This window comes from Trachurus japonicus, chromosome 10 (genome assembly GCF_045865225.1).
Source record: "Trachurus japonicus isolate A0001 chromosome 10, Traja_1.0".
Taxonomy (NCBI): domain Eukaryota; kingdom Metazoa; phylum Chordata; class Actinopteri; order Carangiformes; family Carangidae; genus Trachurus; species Trachurus japonicus.
This window is the reverse complement of record NC_140916.1, coordinates 12,658,521-12,676,629: the sequence shown is the minus strand read 5'-3', so window position 1 is coordinate 12,676,629 and position 18,109 is coordinate 12,658,521. Positions and strand designations below refer to the sequence as shown.

The window sequence follows — 18,109 nt, the reverse complement described above, 5'->3', positions numbered from 1 at the left end:
TTGAGATGCACCTGTATAATAATTTAGCAATAATTATGATTATTTCCCACAATACTCGAGTACAGAACCTGTTAACTCCAAAAAAAGGCGCGTGGCTTTTTGCAACTGGGTCGGATCGAGGTCGAGCCGCTTTCAGACCTCAAACGAACCGGACCAGATGTTTGTTTGGTCACCTCTTCAGCTGGGTGTCGATCCGCACCTGAGTCCGATTGCTGTGTTTATTCACATCTGCACGAAAGGTCCACACCAAACGAATTTGATCTCCTTTCAAGCGAACTACTGTACACCAGGCAGGTGTGAAAACGCCTTTAGTCATAGAGGTCGTCCTTCTCCAGTTTTAAGTCTGGAGAGACACTTTGCTTTTTAAAAGTGAGTTTATCTATGAACAGATACAGTCGAGCTGCTTTACTTGTGTTTGACCATCACAGCACACAGCATGACAACAGAGGATGAAGAAAAGGATTTGAATGATCCGACAGATCGCTTGTTAATGTCAGGAACTTTGGACACAGTCGCTGAGCTGGTTTTCTGTGTATACCCACATGAATCTAACACTGTTGTGGATATCTGTCTCTTTCCTTCTGTAGAAGCAGCTTCCAGAAAGAGACACTGAAGTTATCTGTAGCTAAATACCTACAGGTCTATACACCAATCTATACTGTATTATACATATATCTACTTTTATACTGTTTATATTAAAGCCATAAAATGTACATACATGTTTATACAGTATATGTACACTTTACGTACTTGTCAGATGATTTAAAAACAGTCAAGTTGAAGCTGTGTATCCTCTCCAAATCTCCATGAACATACTTCATCTGACCGTCCACACAGGCAGTTTGTCAGGTAGATATTCTGTATGTTAGGACACATGGCGCTGTGTAGATCACTATGTGAATGTCCCGCATCTGGCCAACGCAGAGTATTTATGAAGAGAAAACGGAGGAGTTGAGTGTTAGTGTCTCCTCAGGACGAAGGGCTGAGCTACTCTGGAGACACAGTGTGTGTCAGAGGTGGTATAATGACGCATGATCTGCCTCCCCTGACGAAGGAACCAAATGTAACGTGGATGAAAAACTAACAGCCTCCTCCTTCAGGCGAGTTTAGAGAGGAAGGAAGCGAAGAGAGCAAAAGAAGAAAAGACATTTTGTGCAACTTACGGAGCAGGTTCTGCTGCATGGACTCAGACCGGTACAAACTGACTGTGCTCTTCTTGAACACGTTCTTCAGGAGCTGGGCCCTCTCCGTCAAACTACACACACACACACACACAGAGAGAGAAACAGGCAGTGTGTTAGCAGCATGCTGAGCTCCACAGGCAGATTTAATGACCCATACATCAAGATTCAGTCCAAGCGCCTCCTGAGCCGGGGGAGCTGCCAACTGCTTTACCTGCTGGTACAAACACCATGAAGAGAGACAAAACTCTGGAGAGGCACGGGGAGAAAACAAAGTGTGTGTGTGTGTGTGTGTGTGTGTGTGTGTGTGTGTGTGTGTGTGTTGGGAGGAAATATCTGAAACAGCAAAGTTGGCCAGGAGGCCGTCACGTACAGTAAAGCCAACATGTGTACAAGAGTCCTCTGTGCACACCTACATGCAAAAACCATCTACTACAGCTGTGTGTTTCTACATGTTAGCGTCTGAATCTGTGTGTGTGTAGGTGTGTATGTGTGTAGCTGTGTGTGTGTGTGTGCCTGCCAGCCTGCTGGGTCCGGGACAGTGGCCAGGCAGCAGGATCACTTTCAGGCAGCAGGAGATCTCACACTGATCTGCTCCGTGTTGATGCCTGCTGCAGGCCTCAGACCCCAGAGAGCAAAGCCGACCTGCTGCAGCTAATACGGTTTTATAATGTATGGCTTTAATATAGGAGGTCTGCTGCTCCAAAATGAGACGTTCAGTATTTAGGAGGAAAAACCTTTATAAAAAAAAAGGCGGACATCTACTCTTATGACATGATTACTGACATTATAGTGAAACTCCAGCAATTTAGCAACAATTTAAAGATTTCTCTCTTCCACATAGGAATATTGTTGGCAGAAAAATTGACTATTTCTGAAATTTTACAGTCTTGGGGGAGGCTGTTGATGATTCAACTTGATCTTATGTGAGATCAGGGTGGAAAAATCCTTTATAATTGGTGCAAGTCAGAATATTAGCCAAGGCATCAAGTATGTAACCCAGATACAGCGAGGAAATTTGATATACACAATGAGATAATACCAATTTGTCATTTTGTCATATTGTTTAGTGCAGTGACAGCTCTCCCTTTAATATCTCTGGGCATCAGGCCATTGTGGGCTACGTTGTGAGCAGTATTTGATTTTCATAGGATTTTTTGCATCGATGTTGAACCATTCAGAGGGAAAACACCGGGTCAATAAACTTGTATGAATGTAAAGTCATGGCGTGAAGACGTGGGTGGTGAACTGGTGTGTAACTGTACCTCTTTCCATGCACCACTGCTCCAGGGTCTTTGGATAAAGCCTCAAGCTCCTGAACCTCATCCACCAAAGTCTTGAAACACACCTTCTTCACCCTGTAAATCAAACATTAACGATTAAAGAAAGCATGTCTGACATCAAAATACCCAATGAACTGATTCCAGCTACATTGAATATATCAGGAAATCTAACTTGTAGTTTTAAAAAAAATTGCTCCTGACAGCCTGAGTGAAAGAAACACGTCCAAAGGGTAGAAATGCTAGACTTGTCGGGGAGCGAAAAAAAGCTCAGGGCAGGAATTTCGTCAGGAGATAGGAGAGATCCTGGAGGAATTTCCTGTATCGGATGTGTATTGGAGCGATGATGAGCGAGGAGAGCAGAGAGAAGACTCACACTTTGTAGGCCACGTCAAAGACCAGCGAGGTGATTGGGATGAAGACCAGGCCCGTCCAGAAGACGCCCGAACTGAACATCATGCTCGCCTGTGGCAAACACACACACACACACACATAGACACACGCACTTAAAGTCAGATCACTGTAACAATTCAGAGCTCAACAGCAGGCCAGATAAAGAGAAGAGCCCCTGAGAAGAAGAAAACACCTGATAAAGAGCCGCCATTATCATCCACGGCAGAAACAACATACATGACAATGGCAGCCCAACACAAACAGTTATGTTGTGGAAATAAGAGGAGATGGATCCAAATAACTTCCTCACAGTGGGTTAATCCTCCGTGACTAAATGATACCATGTTTTTGTTTGGATCCCCCGTCCGCCTCTCTGGCCCTCGAGGCGGAGGAAGTACCTGTGAAGTACTTAGACAGTGATATCTCAGTGACGGGAAAACAGCTCCACTGTGTGTGCTGTGTTGAGAGCTCCTGTCAATACATCACAGGAGACACGGGGCCGTGATCTGAGGTGTTTTTAATGATACGTTCAGTACAACAACAGACACTCGATATAAGAGGGTGTCATTGACGCACCAGGGCTGTAATTATCGGTTCGGATTTAATACTTGGAGGCAGCAAATGGTCCGTGAGCTGTTCGAAAGCCTTTAGATGGTTTAGAGAGAAGTTAAAAACAAACAATTCCTCTAATATACACCTGATAAATGTGTTAAAATTAAATTCTCTTGTGTTTGCAACATATTAACACGTTGAATCAAAAGTTTCAGCAACTAGTTGTGAAGCTAAGGCTATTTCCCTTTCAACATTGTTCGCCAGAAAGCTAATTTTACAGTCTTGGAAATCTGAAAGGGCTCCTACATTTGATATGTGGTTGAGATAACTTGGAAATGTATTACACTTGGAGAAAATCAGGTACATTATATCTGGTAAAGAGGATATCTTTTTTTAAATCTGGCAACCTCTTGTCGATTTAATGTCTAAAAACTGAATTTGTGCTATTCTGTTGCTGTGCCATTTATTTTATACATATTATGTCCTGTTTGTCAAAAACTCCAAAAAAAAACTGTACAGTTCTGTTTAGCACCACCAACTTTCGCTAATATGCATCTATTTTTCTGTTAAAAGAAAAAAAAAAAACACACAATAAAAATAAATACACAAAAAGTTTCAGCGACAGTGGAACAAAGAGCTAAGACACAGTAACAAATGTTCACGCTGAGTTCACGCGTTAAATAAATCTAAAAATCAGACAGATGTGAACCTCAGTCAGACTCATTCATTATCACACTGAAGGAAAAACACATTTGGACGCGAGCCAATGCAGATTTAAATCACATCAGGCATCTCCAAGAAAACGCTTCTTCTCAGCTGGAAAAATACGATTCATTAAGAGCAGACGCTCGTCTGAGGCTTTAAATTAAAAATCACAAAGCGGCGGTTGTGTCAGGACGCTGCTCTGAGTAGCCGAGTAGTGGGGAGACGGTGGATCGCCCTGCTGGGGGTGAAACCTTTCAGCTTCTCAGTGTGAGCAGCGTTGTTTGCTTTGGCTTGGTGCACTGAAACTATCTGTCATTACATGTCAAAGTGCAAAACTCACGCTCCTTGCATTGTAATGCGCCCCTTGTTTAAACTGCTGGGGCCTCATGACAGTGTCCTTCCTGTAACGTGACACAGGCAGGACCCTTAGGATGCACACGCACATGCACACATACACACACAGATCAGTGTCAAAACTATCAAAGAGCTCAGGTTTGCTCAAATTAGCTAATCTGTTCGCCATTACTTGCAAAATTGACTTTGATGTCTGACAAAACATTGGGAGAAGAGGAAATCCCAAATGACAGGAAATCAAAAATGGCTTTTTTTTCCCCCTACAGTTTGAGTTGGGACGCAGATGAATAGGGCTTTTCTGTGTCGTCTGGAGGAGGCTGAAAACGCACGAGATGAGGGAAAATTGCACACAAGCACGGGATATTTTCATGTCAATTTGGGAAATTATGCAGCCCTTGGTGGAAACATTTGCTGTTTTCTTTTGTCCGAGTCCGTTTAATTATTTTAGTTTTCATACATGTGTATCGCGCATTTTAATGGGAGCATTTAAGCTGTCTTGAGAGTCTTATGAAAATAAACCAGGGATATATACTCAGCGTATTAAATCAAAGTAAAAAAGCTCAAAAAATAAACCATCTTAGTCTTTCACAAGTTCAGCCTATGAACAATATTTATATGTCACCATACATAATACTGAGCCACGACTTATATACATACAGCCCCAGGTTTATCATAAAATTCAGTAATGATGGTAATTACATTAAGTACAATGACTATAATAACCACTTTAGATACATCTGTGAAAGGTCTAAAGAGGCTGCAAGACACTAATCAAGAAAAACTAGACTTAAATAAACCTCATTAATTCACCGTCAGTTCTTCATTTTCACGTCAAAGTTTCGAAATCCAAACAAATCTGACCTGCTACAATCAACAAATGTTTGTCTTCAGGCATCTGGACAGGCTCCGGGACTACAAGCAGGGGCCAGCGAGCAAGCAGTGTTGGTGGATGCGAGCAGTCAGTGTCTCATACCAGGGGTCCCCTGGGAGTCGGACAGGGTGAGAGAGGTCCAGGGAAGCTCGGCTGTATTTTTTAGGACAAACTAATAAACTTGTCTGGCTGGACAGACAGTAGTGTCCACTGGCATGGAGGGTTGTGTTTGGACAGACACACACACACACACACACAGACACGGGCGCAAGACGACATGTACAACGTTAAATGACAGCCAACGCACACACTGTTGTAAAATATATGTATCTATAGAGGGATTATCTGTTTACCAACAAATCAGGATGCGTGCGCAACCTGACTGCAGAAAGAACCGGTTGTCATGGTTACCTCTATGGATCTAGTGTAGTCAAAGCGGTGTTAGCTAGCGATGTTGTCAGCCTACTACAACAGTTTATCACCTACTGCTACTGATGTAGTGTGTGTTTTATACATAGACGGTTTTATAGTTTTATAACGGCAGAAAAAAAAAAAAAACGTCAGGACGGAGGATCGAGTTTGTACCGCGGCAACGGAAACTCAGCCACGGGACAAGCCACGGATTCTCACAGCACGGCGTCGGTCGGTCAGCGGTAAAAACAACACTGTCACTGTACATCCCTAACGTTACCTACAGTTATTTAACAGACAATAATGTTCAGGAAAATACTCACGATTACAAAACTCAGTGTCTGTGAGGACTGAGCTGCTGCCTGGTCAGAGACGAGGGAAGAGGACGGACCTGTCTAAAGTCTGGAACAACTGCATAACGTAACTGTAACGTTACGTGCATGGCTGAGTATGTACCGGTAATGTAAAACAATATAGCTTAACATGAATTAATCTCAGCTTGCTTTCCATTAGTATGTGACCTTCAGTCACTGTCGTAGTAAACATTTCACAACTCATTCGCTGCAGTTCTCCAGCTGTGCCTGTGAGCATTTAGCTTTATCACCATTCAAACCAACGTGTCTAACATGTTATATTGCTCGAAATGAATCGCCAATGTACTATTTTCTCTCTTGTTGCCTTGAAAGGGGTGCGAGTTGACGCTATTCTGTAAATTTTGCGCGTTTTGTTATTTTTATCAAAACAATTAGTGCAACTAACAGCACAAAAAGACATGATCACGGCTCTTGCTGCTCTCTTTCTGCAGGCGACATGCGCAGTAGAACGTCAGTGACGTAGGCTGGTAATCCCTCTATACTTTTCTTAATAGGGAACAGTAAGCATTGGAAATAGGAGGTGAGAGAGGTGTGACTCTATGTTGTACTGCTGTCCATTGGTTAATGTGCAAACTGTACGACATCTATTGTAGCAATGGGCCTTTTGTTGCAGGGCTATATTCACCTTTCTCTCCATCTTTTCTGTCTATTTCAATTCTGTCAAATTAATAATAATACAGATATATGCTAATAAATAATCTTTAAAATTAGAAGAGAAAGGTGGGTGGAAAAGAAGCTGCTTTGTAGACAATAGACAAAGCAATCGCATTATATGTAGCAGGGAAAAGATACAGCAGGCATTGATTCGGGTAAAGATGAACTACAACTCAACTTTCACCCCTTAATTCAGCATCTCAGGACTCAGGATGTAGCTGAAGGAGCAGCAGGACAGTCTCAGACCTCTGTCCAAAATCAAGTTAATAGGGAAGTTGTTTCAGACTTTTGGACCACACTTTATGATTACGCAAAATCCGTTATCATCTTGTCACTTCAAATTACATCAACAACATGTGGGAGCTGACAGAGAGAGAGAGCACGTTCTGCATAGCACATCTGAATGGGACGATATGCTGTGCAAATTTGCCAGATAACCCCGGAGCAGTCGGCTCTAGGACTTCAGCCAATCTGCTGTTTGGATAAAGGTCTAAAAATATTGAACATCAAAGATGCAGCTTTATTAAAACACATAAATCCTTTACTTTTGGAAGAGAACTTGAGTACCACTCGTACAAACTTTGGTGTTTTATGTTTCCTCTTCCAGGAAGACCTGATCAGGTGGAATCCGGCACCTGGCTGATCGTGGCGAACAAAACTCAGTCTCAGCAATATGATTTATGTTAATGACTGCAACCGCAACGGTAAATGTGTGTAATCGACTACTTCACAATTCACCCCACAGGCCGACAGTTTGCTCAACAGCAAACAAGACTAAAAAAAAAAAAAAAAAAAAGCCAACTTCATCATACCACTGTAGCAGCTGTACAACATCCCAGAGATGCTAATATTCAGACACTAGCTTCCTGAATGCACAGAGCTCCTTTGTATAAAACCGTTTTATTACGTAGACTGAGAGGAGAACTTAGACCAAGTCAAATCCTGTCTCCGACTTTACTTTGGTCTCTGCATCAATCCAAGTTAAGTCTCCAATTGCCTGAATTCACGTGGCTTAACCAGACAACACTGTACATGTTAGCTTCAAGGAGAAGGGGGGAAATTGAAGGTGAAACTATAGATTTGGCCAAATGGGGCCCGCAGCGCTCCACAGCATTTCTTATGGTTACAAAGTGGAAGCTTTCTAAGGATAAATAGGTGACAAACATAGTAAAGAATAGAAGAAACCAGATGACACAGGAAGCCATAAAGGAGCACACTCAGCCAAAGAGAGAACGTGAGAAACAAAAATTACCAAGAAGGCATCTAAAAAAGAACAAAAAGACAGGCGTCTTGGAAAAGGCAACTCCGCAAATTCCCATGAAAAACAAACCATGACTTTCTCAGCTGGGTCTTTCTTCAACTCTATGCTCTCTGTGTGTTGCCTAACAGAGACAGCAAGACATGGACTATGAAAACAGAGGAAAAAAACCCTCTTTACATAAACACTTACAGTCTCATAGCCCCTGACTACTACATGCATGTGATTTACATTGTGTTTACAGCAGATTTAACCTGATCCCCTCACCCATACTATACTGTACATCGTGATCAATTATTACATGAACCATGTGACGTGGTGGTTGTCATTCATCAGCACAGAGAGGGCAAAAGAGTCTGAATACAGAAGGAAAAAACTATCTCACAGACCCCTGAGCATTGAAGAAGGACAAAATAGATTCAAATATACCATTAAAGAACAAAGTCAACAACAGAAATGAACAAAGAATAAGTGATTCATGCCCGAGATCTCTCACAAAGTGCAATAATCAGGGTCAAAACGCTCAGGAGGAATCAAACATGTACATTTCCTTATCTGCAAAATGATTGGAGAAGAATCGCTCTGCCCAAAAAAGGGCCAAACATTTGATAATATATGATTCTTGGGTTATTGTATTTTTACAGATTACACATTAAAGGGATAGTTCAACATTTTGGCAAATTGGCCCATTGCCATAATCCCTATAGTCATAGCAGTAGGTTCATTACCTTTAATTGTAGGTGTAAGCTATTTTTAGTACAGCGGAGCGCAGCAGCTGGCTGCTCAGAGCTACGCTATGGAGGCTAATGGAATTTCTTGGTTTCCCTCATTAAACTCATCAAATACAAAATCCCAAAACTCCACAGCGCTTTTGTAGACAAGTTGTGAGCTGCACAACCACCACGCTATGAGATAATGACGGAACGATACGAAACGGAGCCGTTTTCGAGGTAAATTCATACAAAACCGCTGATGCGCGTTGCGTTCAGGGACAGTTTTTCAGCAAGCAGTCTCCGTATTTACCCTGTATTTACCTCGAAAACGGCTCCGTTTCGTATCGTTCCGTCATTATCTCATAGCGTGGTGGTTGTGCAGGTCACAACTTGTCTACAAAAGCGCTGTGGAGTTTTGGGATGTTGAATTTGATGAGTTTAATGAGGGAAACCAAGAAATTCCCTTAGCCTCCATAGCGTAGCTCTGAGCAGCCAGCTGCTGCGCTCCGCCGTACTGAAAATAGCTTACACCTACAATTAAAGTTAATGAACCTACTGCTATGACTATAGGGATTATGGCAATGGGCCAATTTGCCAAAATGTTGAACTATCCCTTTAAGGGAGAAGGCATCAATCAGCCAGAAACCTTTGCTGTGTTGTGGGACACTGGCAGCTAACTCTCAAATCTCCATCCACTGCTTTCACACCACTCTAACCTTTTCAGATATGCTGCAAACAACAATAATCAAATTAAAGCAAGGACGAAAGATTTTTCGTTCACTTTGATTAATTACTTGTCTGAAGCAAGTTTTATGTTTCACTTGAAGTTGGTTTCCTAATCCTAATGAAATGAGTGGAAACCACCAACTGCCTGGAGGGTAAAAAAAAAAAGAAGAAGAAAAAAAAAGAAAAGAAAAACCCTTGTAAAACCACACAAAAAATAACAATGGTGTACTCTGGAAAATAGTCAACAGTGATGGAGTAAAACGCACAAAGTCCCTGGTGTGATCCTTTATGAAGAGCCGTGTCGAGGCAGTAAAAGCATACGTATAATAATAATATCAACTTTTTTTGAAAAAATGTTTGCTGTAAAGACCACAGAGCTTCAGTCCACATATGGTTTGGAAACGTAGCCTATATGTTTGTGTTTTTCTTTTTTGCAGCGCTCTGTTTGGATAAATGATCTGTGTTTCACTCAGATTTACTGACCTAACTGATATATATCATATACATCTCAGTGCCGAGTAGCTCCTTTATTTTCCTCCATAATAGACTAAGACCTCTATGACCTGTAGGGTTAGACTTATGGTACGTAATTCTTAAAAATACATGTAATTGTTTGTTTTTTTTATAGAAAAAATATGTGAAGCCCTATGCTAATGTGAGTTCATTGTAAGTAAAAAAAAAAATAGCTGCAAATAAAAATAAGACAATGGGTTAGCAGACCTTAAATAAGCGAGTAATGAAGGACTGAAAAGAGGAGAAATATATTTTCAAAAAAGGCTGAATATAACGAGCAGTCCCGCTTTGCCAGAGTTTCTTACAACAAGCTTTTGTGCAGTTAAACATATGGATTATATAACTCGTAAATAACGCTTTGATGTGTTTTTCTGCGAGATTGTTTTCATTCCTGTACTTAATGTCATTAATATCTCACAGGCGAGCAGAGATATCCCTGAGTAATATTCCTGGCACACTACACATCAACAATCGTCTTGGTAAAATGATGCCTCTCTGAGAAAATGTTTCTTATCACAGAGCTGAAACTGTGGACGAATCTTACACACACACACTTGACGGGTGAAAAAATCCTTGTGCTGATGACATGCACTTGAGTCGAGAGAGCGAGAGCCGAAGCCCGCAGCAGAAAAACGGGAAAACAGCAAAGGTGTTTGTGAAAAGCAAAGAGAGAGAGAGAGAGAGGAGGATATATAAAGTGTATTGGAGACAGCTGTGTTGGTAGCAGAGGTGAGTCAGCAGACGGCAGGTCAGTGTGACAGACTAGTCTACATGAGACACCTCCCGAGGTGAAGCTAAGCTGCTTACGGCGGCAGATTACAATGCCTGAACAGAATAATCTGACATTTTCTTTTGATATCTGTGTCAGACGTGTGTGAGGTGAAAACAGGATGAGTGGTGGTGGTGGTGATGGTGGTTTTGGGACGGTGGCCAGTTTGAGGGAGTATACCTGAGAGGAGAGGAGCGTACTGTACTGTGTACACTCGCCCGTTTTGCAGCGCGTTTTATAGATGGATCCTGCACCTGCACCTGTCTTGTCAATCGTCCAAAGAACATTTTGCCTGACAGTGATGAATGTGTTCACGTGAAGCCGAGCTCTGCTTGACGTCTCTTGTTAAAGGCTGCGTAATGAGTGAGAGCAGAAACAGGAGGAGAAGAGAGTTCTGGTGTCTGTTATGTTGTTGGCCCTCGGGCACTTTTTCTACTGGCAGAGTGAGGGGGCAGGGGGGCGGGGGGCCGAGGGGGGTGAACAAAAAGAGAACAAAGAGGGGAAAAAAAAGCTGATGCAACAAGTAAAAAGAGAAGAAAAAATAAATGGAGGGGTAGACACAGCACAAAAAAGTATCTGAAGATTCAAGTAAACATGGAGACGGCTGCAGTGAAGCATGTGGGGCGGCGGCAGCAGCAGCAGCAGCAGCAGCAGCAGCAGCAGCAGCAGCAGCAGCAGCAGCAGCAGCAGCAGCAGCAGCAGCAGCAGCAGCGGGGTTGACAATAACCCCGCTCTTCAGAGGCTACAAGGTCTTGGAAGTGGAGATTGTGTCTCTGATGCGCTCTCAGGTTTCACAGAGATCCCTGTCCCTGTTTGATGATGTACTGGCATCCCTGAGTCGGGGCAGGGGCATAGGGTTACCAGCTACCCACAGGACACCATTACTGTCTTCAGTCAAGTGCTGCAGGGCGTGGATGAAAGCAGCAGGCTTTACAGACAAAGGATAGAATGAAGCTAATATACCCATCGCCAGTTTGTGTGTGTGTGTGTGTGTGTGTGTGTGTGTGTTTGATCGAGTGAGCGAGGGGGAAAAACAGTCAGGATTTCTGCGCTTGCATAGTTAGTTGGTTATGTTACTTCTGTGCCGTGCCCATACGAGCTTCCAGAAGCCAAAAACGCTGTTGCGGTTGTGATATATTAGTCAGAAAAGAACATAACTTCCAAAACCTTAACTTTAAATCATCATATAATGAGCAATAAAACATGTAATGGATGATCAAACCCACCTAAATCACAACAAACAGCGTCTCTTCTCCTCGGGGTGGGCACATAACGCTATCTTTGATATTCTGTGAAATCCTGCGTTGCATGCAGCTCTACATTGTTCTGTAGTTGTTTATCATGAGACAATGTGTTCTTAATTTAGGTTGGTGCCAAATATCAACAAACCATCTTTCCTTTCACATAAGGAACGGTTGTTTTTTTGTGGGTTTCCCCCCTGTGAAAAGTCCCAGTTAAAAGACCTTTGTAGCGAGCCGCTCTGTTCAGGCGTAATCACTGGGTCGGCTCCAAAGTGGAATCATATCACAATTATGTCGTTTGGTGTTTCCCATCCAATATCATCAGCGATGGCCAACGCTGGTGTAGACTTAAGAACCGCAAACAATCGAAAAGCTTGGTAATGAGCTGTGTTATAATTTACATGTTTACCAGGTCCCCAAATGCCAGAAGCGTAATTTGAAACAGGACGCAAACAAATGGTGTACAGTTGTGTTTCGGTATCTGAGATCCCAGATCCTCCATCAATCAAACATAACTTGGAACTTGCGAAACAACTTTGAGGTAATCTTTATGCGTCTCTCTCTTTTTTTCAGGGGGGGACAAATGGTACACAAATGATGTGTTTGCAATACACACACAGACAGTACTAACTGTGTGTAGAAGCTCTTTTCTTTTCTCCTGCTGGCTGTATGGTCTCTTTAAGTAGCCTCCTGCTGTGTTCTTGTTTTCTAATGAAAAGCTGCCTCATTTTTATTCCCAGAATGCACTGGGAGATATCACCTGTAAAAGGCTCCCATTCATTGACCACCTGCGGTGATTCCTAGGAACAGCAGTCGCATTCATGTGTAAATAACAACCCAAAAAGAGAAAGACAGTCAAATCTTGAGCCTTGCTTTTCATTTTCTTTCACATCGTATGAACTTTAAAAGGCGTGTTTACACAAATAAGTCCGCTTCTAATTCTGGTGCATCAGTGTGTACACAAGATTTATTCGCTTTGTTTAGCTTCCTGACTGCTTCACTGTTTCCATGTCACCTGTGGATACTCAGAGCCGAGGGAGGGCAATGTAACACAAACATTGGGCTAATTGGCCCAATTAAGTCATTATGCAACACAAGCCAGAGGTCTGACAGTTTACACTCCTCTGGCTCTCCTTACAGAGACTGGTGTCAGGTTGAACTCTGAATTTTCCCACAGCATCTCTGTAGAAAATAAATATGAGACACTGCAGGTCTGTCCGTGACAAACAATTATATCTGCAGTTTCTTTCAGCACTAGAAGAAGAAGAAGAAGTTGTTGCTGTGAGAGATGCTGCCTGTTGTGTGTGTGTGTAAAAGCATGTGTATAAGAATATGCTATGGTGCATGTGTTTACCTCGCCTGACATGTCAGGAGCCAGAGGGATGAGGGGCCACAGGGAGGAGTAGATAATGAAAAACACCACCCAGAGGCCGATGCTTCCCCAGATGGCGATGTGACTGAACTGTTGGTTAGAAATCAGACGACAGTAAGGAAACGGAAAGTCTTTTCATTCTTAACGTTGTTCGTTCACTGTACATTTAAGCTTGACTACAATCTAATTGCTGAAATTGTATTTACAGCAGCATTTTCTTACTTTTTTTGTTACTACTTTTATAATTTGGGCTTAAAACTTTACTTTAGGTGACTTCTTATTCCTTGAAGGAGTTGCCGTAAATTAAATTTCACTGGGTTTTCAGTTACAAGCCCAGTGGAACGAACCATAAAGAGACTTGGAGATAAGAAGAAGATGTAAAAATCTGTCATAAGTGTCAGTGGTCACATAAAATGGAGGAACTGGAAAAAGATAACAGAGGCCTTAGTGAGAATGGAGAGAGCCATCAACTTACCATGGTCCAGGATGAAGTCTCGAGGCCGGCTTTAAGACAAACTGTGATGACCACAAACTGTAAAGACACAAATCACACTGACGTTAAACCAGGACTGTCCCCCTTCGACACTAAAAACTGTTCATGGGAAGTGGATCACATAGAACTGAATTTTCCTTAAGGTCATATTTTTCTTTTACATACATTTTAAAATAGGGAAATATCAGCAGGCGAAATGAAAGGTAAAAGAAAAGGAAGTATAACTTATGTTTATACACAGAAATTCGATAACGCTTGGCTCAGACACCTGAACTGTTTAACACAGCAGAAATACTGTCTGTCAAGAAGATTGGTGCACTTACTGTGTAAACCATGTTGCCTAAGAGGAGATAGTCTGGAGTTCTTCCGTTGCCAAAAACAGTATCTGTGGAGGGAATCAACAACAGGAGCTTTTAAGGCGAAAGCTGTCTCTTCTCAGCTCTTGGGTTTCACACAGACTTCCATTAGGTGATCCAGAGAGTAAACAACGGGACAGCACATAGGAAATTACTTAAAGCATATCAGAGAGTGAACTTTGGTGTGAAACCCTGAGGCTTGGATATAAGAGTGGACATGGGACCATAGAGCAAAAGCCGCAGTCCAATGCTGCTTCCATTACCGGCCTTTGAGACTGGAATGTTAATTTTGTTTTTCACAAAACAACAAGGAAAGTGTGTTTCTATGAGAATTCATCTGTGAGAGAGAAAGTTTAATTGGTGTGAATTAATCATGGTCAGAAATGAAAAAGTTCTGGCTAATTCACTATTCTAACAGAGCACGATTGTTTCTCTGACAAAATGGTTATTTATTCTACCATTAAACCATAATCCAACCTCTGGAGAACACTTTACCTACAACAGAGGTTAGAGGAACTTCCTAAATTAATAAAATAGAAATTACGTGCAAATTACACGCACATATTGCTCCATACGGCCCACGTGGGTTTGGGCAGGGTTTCAAACTAAAATATCCGCAGTGTGCGACCGCCAGTAAAGAAAGAAAGAAAGAAAGAGAGGCTCCCTTCCCCTTTACTTCCGGCTGGTCACATGTCTTGTGTGCACTGAGGCCTCACTGACAGCCTGTCAGTCAGAGTGAAGGGGCTTGGCGCCTTTGTTTGGAGAGCAGGCCCAAGCTTGTGTGGTCCTCAGCTCTGGCCGGCCAAGACTTACAGGCTCAAAGATCCCTATTCTCTCTTCTCACACACACTGAAACCCTGCATCTTAATGTGCACAACATGCAAAATTGACCTTAAATGGAAAAATAAAGTTATTGTGCATTTGATTTTAAATACCTTGTGCACACAAAGATGCTGATATTTGTTCGTTAGGATACAATCTTCACCATGTAAACTAGTTAATATCCTGGAAAGTTTTTGTGTTTATGAAAAATCAAGTTAAGTGCAAAGAAGGACTGCATTTAAAAGCTTCTCAGCGGTTCACCGTGGACTGGTGCAAACATGCTAGTTAGTGCGTATCGCTCTCACTGGAGCGCCACACATGTTTGCAATTCATGACTGGACGGTTGAAGAGAGAACTAATTAAGACAAAGTATGTGTGTTTGACTGTCCTCCCTCTTCATCCACTGAGTCCACCGAGAGCCGCGGCGTGGTCTCTGGGAGCTACTTACCATGCTGGAAAGCTTTAAGAGGGAACCAGAAGAGGATGACGGAGTGGAAGAGGCCGTTCAGACAATGGGCCCAAAAGACCTGCAAAAAAAAAGGAGGGGAGAAGGATGGAGGGGGGGAAAGGAGACATGAGGAGGAGGAGGAGGAGGAGGTGGGAGGGAGGGAGGGAGGGAGGAAGATTCCAAGAGGAAACAGAGAGAGGGAGAGATGGAGAAGGAAAAAAAAGAAAAAGCATGAGAAAAGGGTGTGGGGAGCTCCAGCCTTCCTACTGACCCCTGACCTGGGCCCTTTGTGCCAGCCCAGTGCTGGGCTAAGTGGCGGTTTTGTCGGGGCCTCCACACTGAATGGCCACCCCGCTGACAGACACGTTGTATATCCTCTGTGTGTGTTATGGGGGGAGAGAGAAGCTGCTGAGTGTGTGTACGAGCAGTGAAAAGCAAGTGGACAATGTCAGCCTGCAGGTTTTAACTTTTTTTTCTTTTCTTTTTAAGATAACACCACATTTAACAGATAAAAAAAACATGGGCTGCAAGCTACACGTCCTCACTTTAAGAACATTATACAGTATTAAAATATGTGCTGCCAGTGTGAGGGTTTCCTCTCATTACATTTCATTAGGCTTCGGCCCTTTCATGTAAGAATTTTAACTGGTGTAGAAATAAATGACAGGAGAGTTTAAACAAGCAGAAATCAGTCTAGAAACACACACACAGAGACTGACAGGTCTGACAGAGATTAAACTGTTTTCATGGTAATTATTAAGGGCCTGGAAAATTGTAGTGTGGACCGCAGTCTGTGTGTGTGTCTGTGTATGCAAGCATGCAGACTTTGGATGAGTCCTTTAAATCAATACTCCCACTCCAAAACCACCTTGTTTCAAATTTACATTATGCAACGGCAGAGCCAAACAAAACACTAATGGGGGATGTAGCATGAAACAGCCGTGAAATCTATTCTGCCAAAAAGCTGCTCCACATTTGTGCCCCCTTTTCCTCTGTGCTGACCCAGACATTGGTGTTAATTCTGAGAGCTGAAAATTTGTCAAACCCAGAGAAGTAAACGAGCTGACGGAGGGAAAAATAAAAACAGAAAAAAATATCACATTTTAATCTCTGGCCTCTTTTTAATCATTGAATCTTGGCAGACGACCAGTCAGATGCTTGTTTTCTTAAAAACACTCCTTTCAACAACTTCAGCAAATCTGTCAGTAAAACATAAAACATGACTTATTTGAGACAAACTGGACGCTGAAGAGTGAAAACGCTTTGAGGTTTAGTCAAGTTTGAGCCGTATTAGAATAAATACTAGTGTGGCTTTAGATTGTAACGTTGTATTCTGCCCGAAAGGGACGTGAAAAAAAGGAGGGAAAGGAGCGCAGAGCAGCGGAGGACAGAGTACAGTCAAAGACAAAGTCTCGTTCTAGACTACGACCCTTCACAATACACCTTGGCCTCAGTGGCGCGACCTCCTCACCTTTTCTATCAACCAAACAAAGTCCCATAGCAGCCACCCCCCACCCAGGATTACCTCACCCTCCCCACTGTGTACACAAAACCCAATACACTGAGCGAGGGGTGGCCGAAAGCCCCTTCTCACTCAAATGTGTGCTAAATTATCACTGATGTTACAGTCGCATGTTTATCCCAATTAGCCTCCCACTGACAGGCTCAGTTCTGGGATCAGCCACCTCCTCAACTATTCCATCCCAAACAACACGGGGGGTGCAAACTAGCCCCACTTCCCCTCCGCAATAATGAATGCTAATGAAATCAATAAATGTTCATAATCATTTGTCACAGTGGGATCCTCCCTTTCACCCCTCCAGCTACCCTACTCTTTCTTCCCCCTTGTATCCTGGCAAGTTGCTAGGGATCCCCTTCGAATGAATGCTTAGTCTGTCCTGTAAAGATTCAGCCCTTTGTGGAGCTCCTAATTGCCCAAAAAAAGGGGGGAAAAAGCATGCATGAAAGCCAGTAATTAATATTGAGCCAAATATTTCCAGGACTTCCCACCCGCTCCTGTTTTTTTTTTGAACGGGTGAGGTAAGAACAGAAAGAGGGAGAAAGAAATAAGAGTTTAAGAGGTGATTGCTGGTAAACAGCTGTAATTGCTGCTACCACATGAAGGGGAGTGTGGTTTATTGGAGTGACTTAAGTGTCAGGAATACGTAATTAAAAGCGAACCAGCGACACAGTCGAAGCCACGCCTCGAGTTTCTAACACCCCTCGGTCACTCCCTTCTCTCACCTCAACACAAACAGCTTTAATTCACAAAGACAGTATCTGTTGTGTACAAAAGAGCCAGGCGTGCAGAAAGACAGGCTTCGAGGGGCCAAATTCCTGCTGGATTTTCTCGCCTCGCCTCGGGCCAGCTGCAAGGAAAATATCTCGGGAAAAGAGTGGACAAGCCAGCAAAAACAACCTGCTGACCTGGCCGAGTCATCATTTATGGGTCTTGGAAAATGTGGTCAAACAAAAATCGAGGTTCATTTGCTTGTGACTATCAGAAACATACTTTCGTGAACTTTTTTGGCATGAAAACCTTAATGAAAAAAAAAAAAACTAATGAAGGGAACAACTGAACTCTGGCAACAATTCTGGAACGATTAAATCAGCATTTGCGAAT

General features: G+C 42.7%; 1 protein-coding gene across 12 annotated transcripts in view; it reads right to left on the bottom strand.

The window, feature by feature from the left end:
- atp8a1 (ATPase phospholipid transporting 8A1) overlaps positions 1–18,109 on the bottom strand; it is a 116,293-nt gene that overhangs the window by 4,591 nt on the left and 93,593 nt on the right. For all 12 annotated transcript variants that reach the window (XR_015036878.1, XR_015036876.1, XR_015036877.1 and 9 more), the window contains 7 exons: positions 15,487–15,565; positions 14,184–14,245; positions 13,843–13,899; positions 13,350–13,457; positions 2,838–2,926; positions 2,447–2,539; positions 1,164–1,255 (listed from right to left, as the gene is read on the bottom strand). Coding sequence is in view for 8 of the 12 variants with exons in the window: in XM_085789326.1 (XP_085645452.1) it covers positions 1,164–1,255; positions 2,447–2,539; positions 2,838–2,926; positions 13,350–13,457; positions 13,843–13,899; positions 14,184–14,245; positions 15,487–15,565 (580 nt within the window). In the remaining 4 variants the exon portion in view is untranslated. The remainder of the gene's footprint in view (positions 1–1,163; positions 1,256–2,446; positions 2,540–2,837; positions 2,927–13,349; positions 13,458–13,842; positions 13,900–14,183; positions 14,246–15,486; positions 15,566–18,109) is intronic.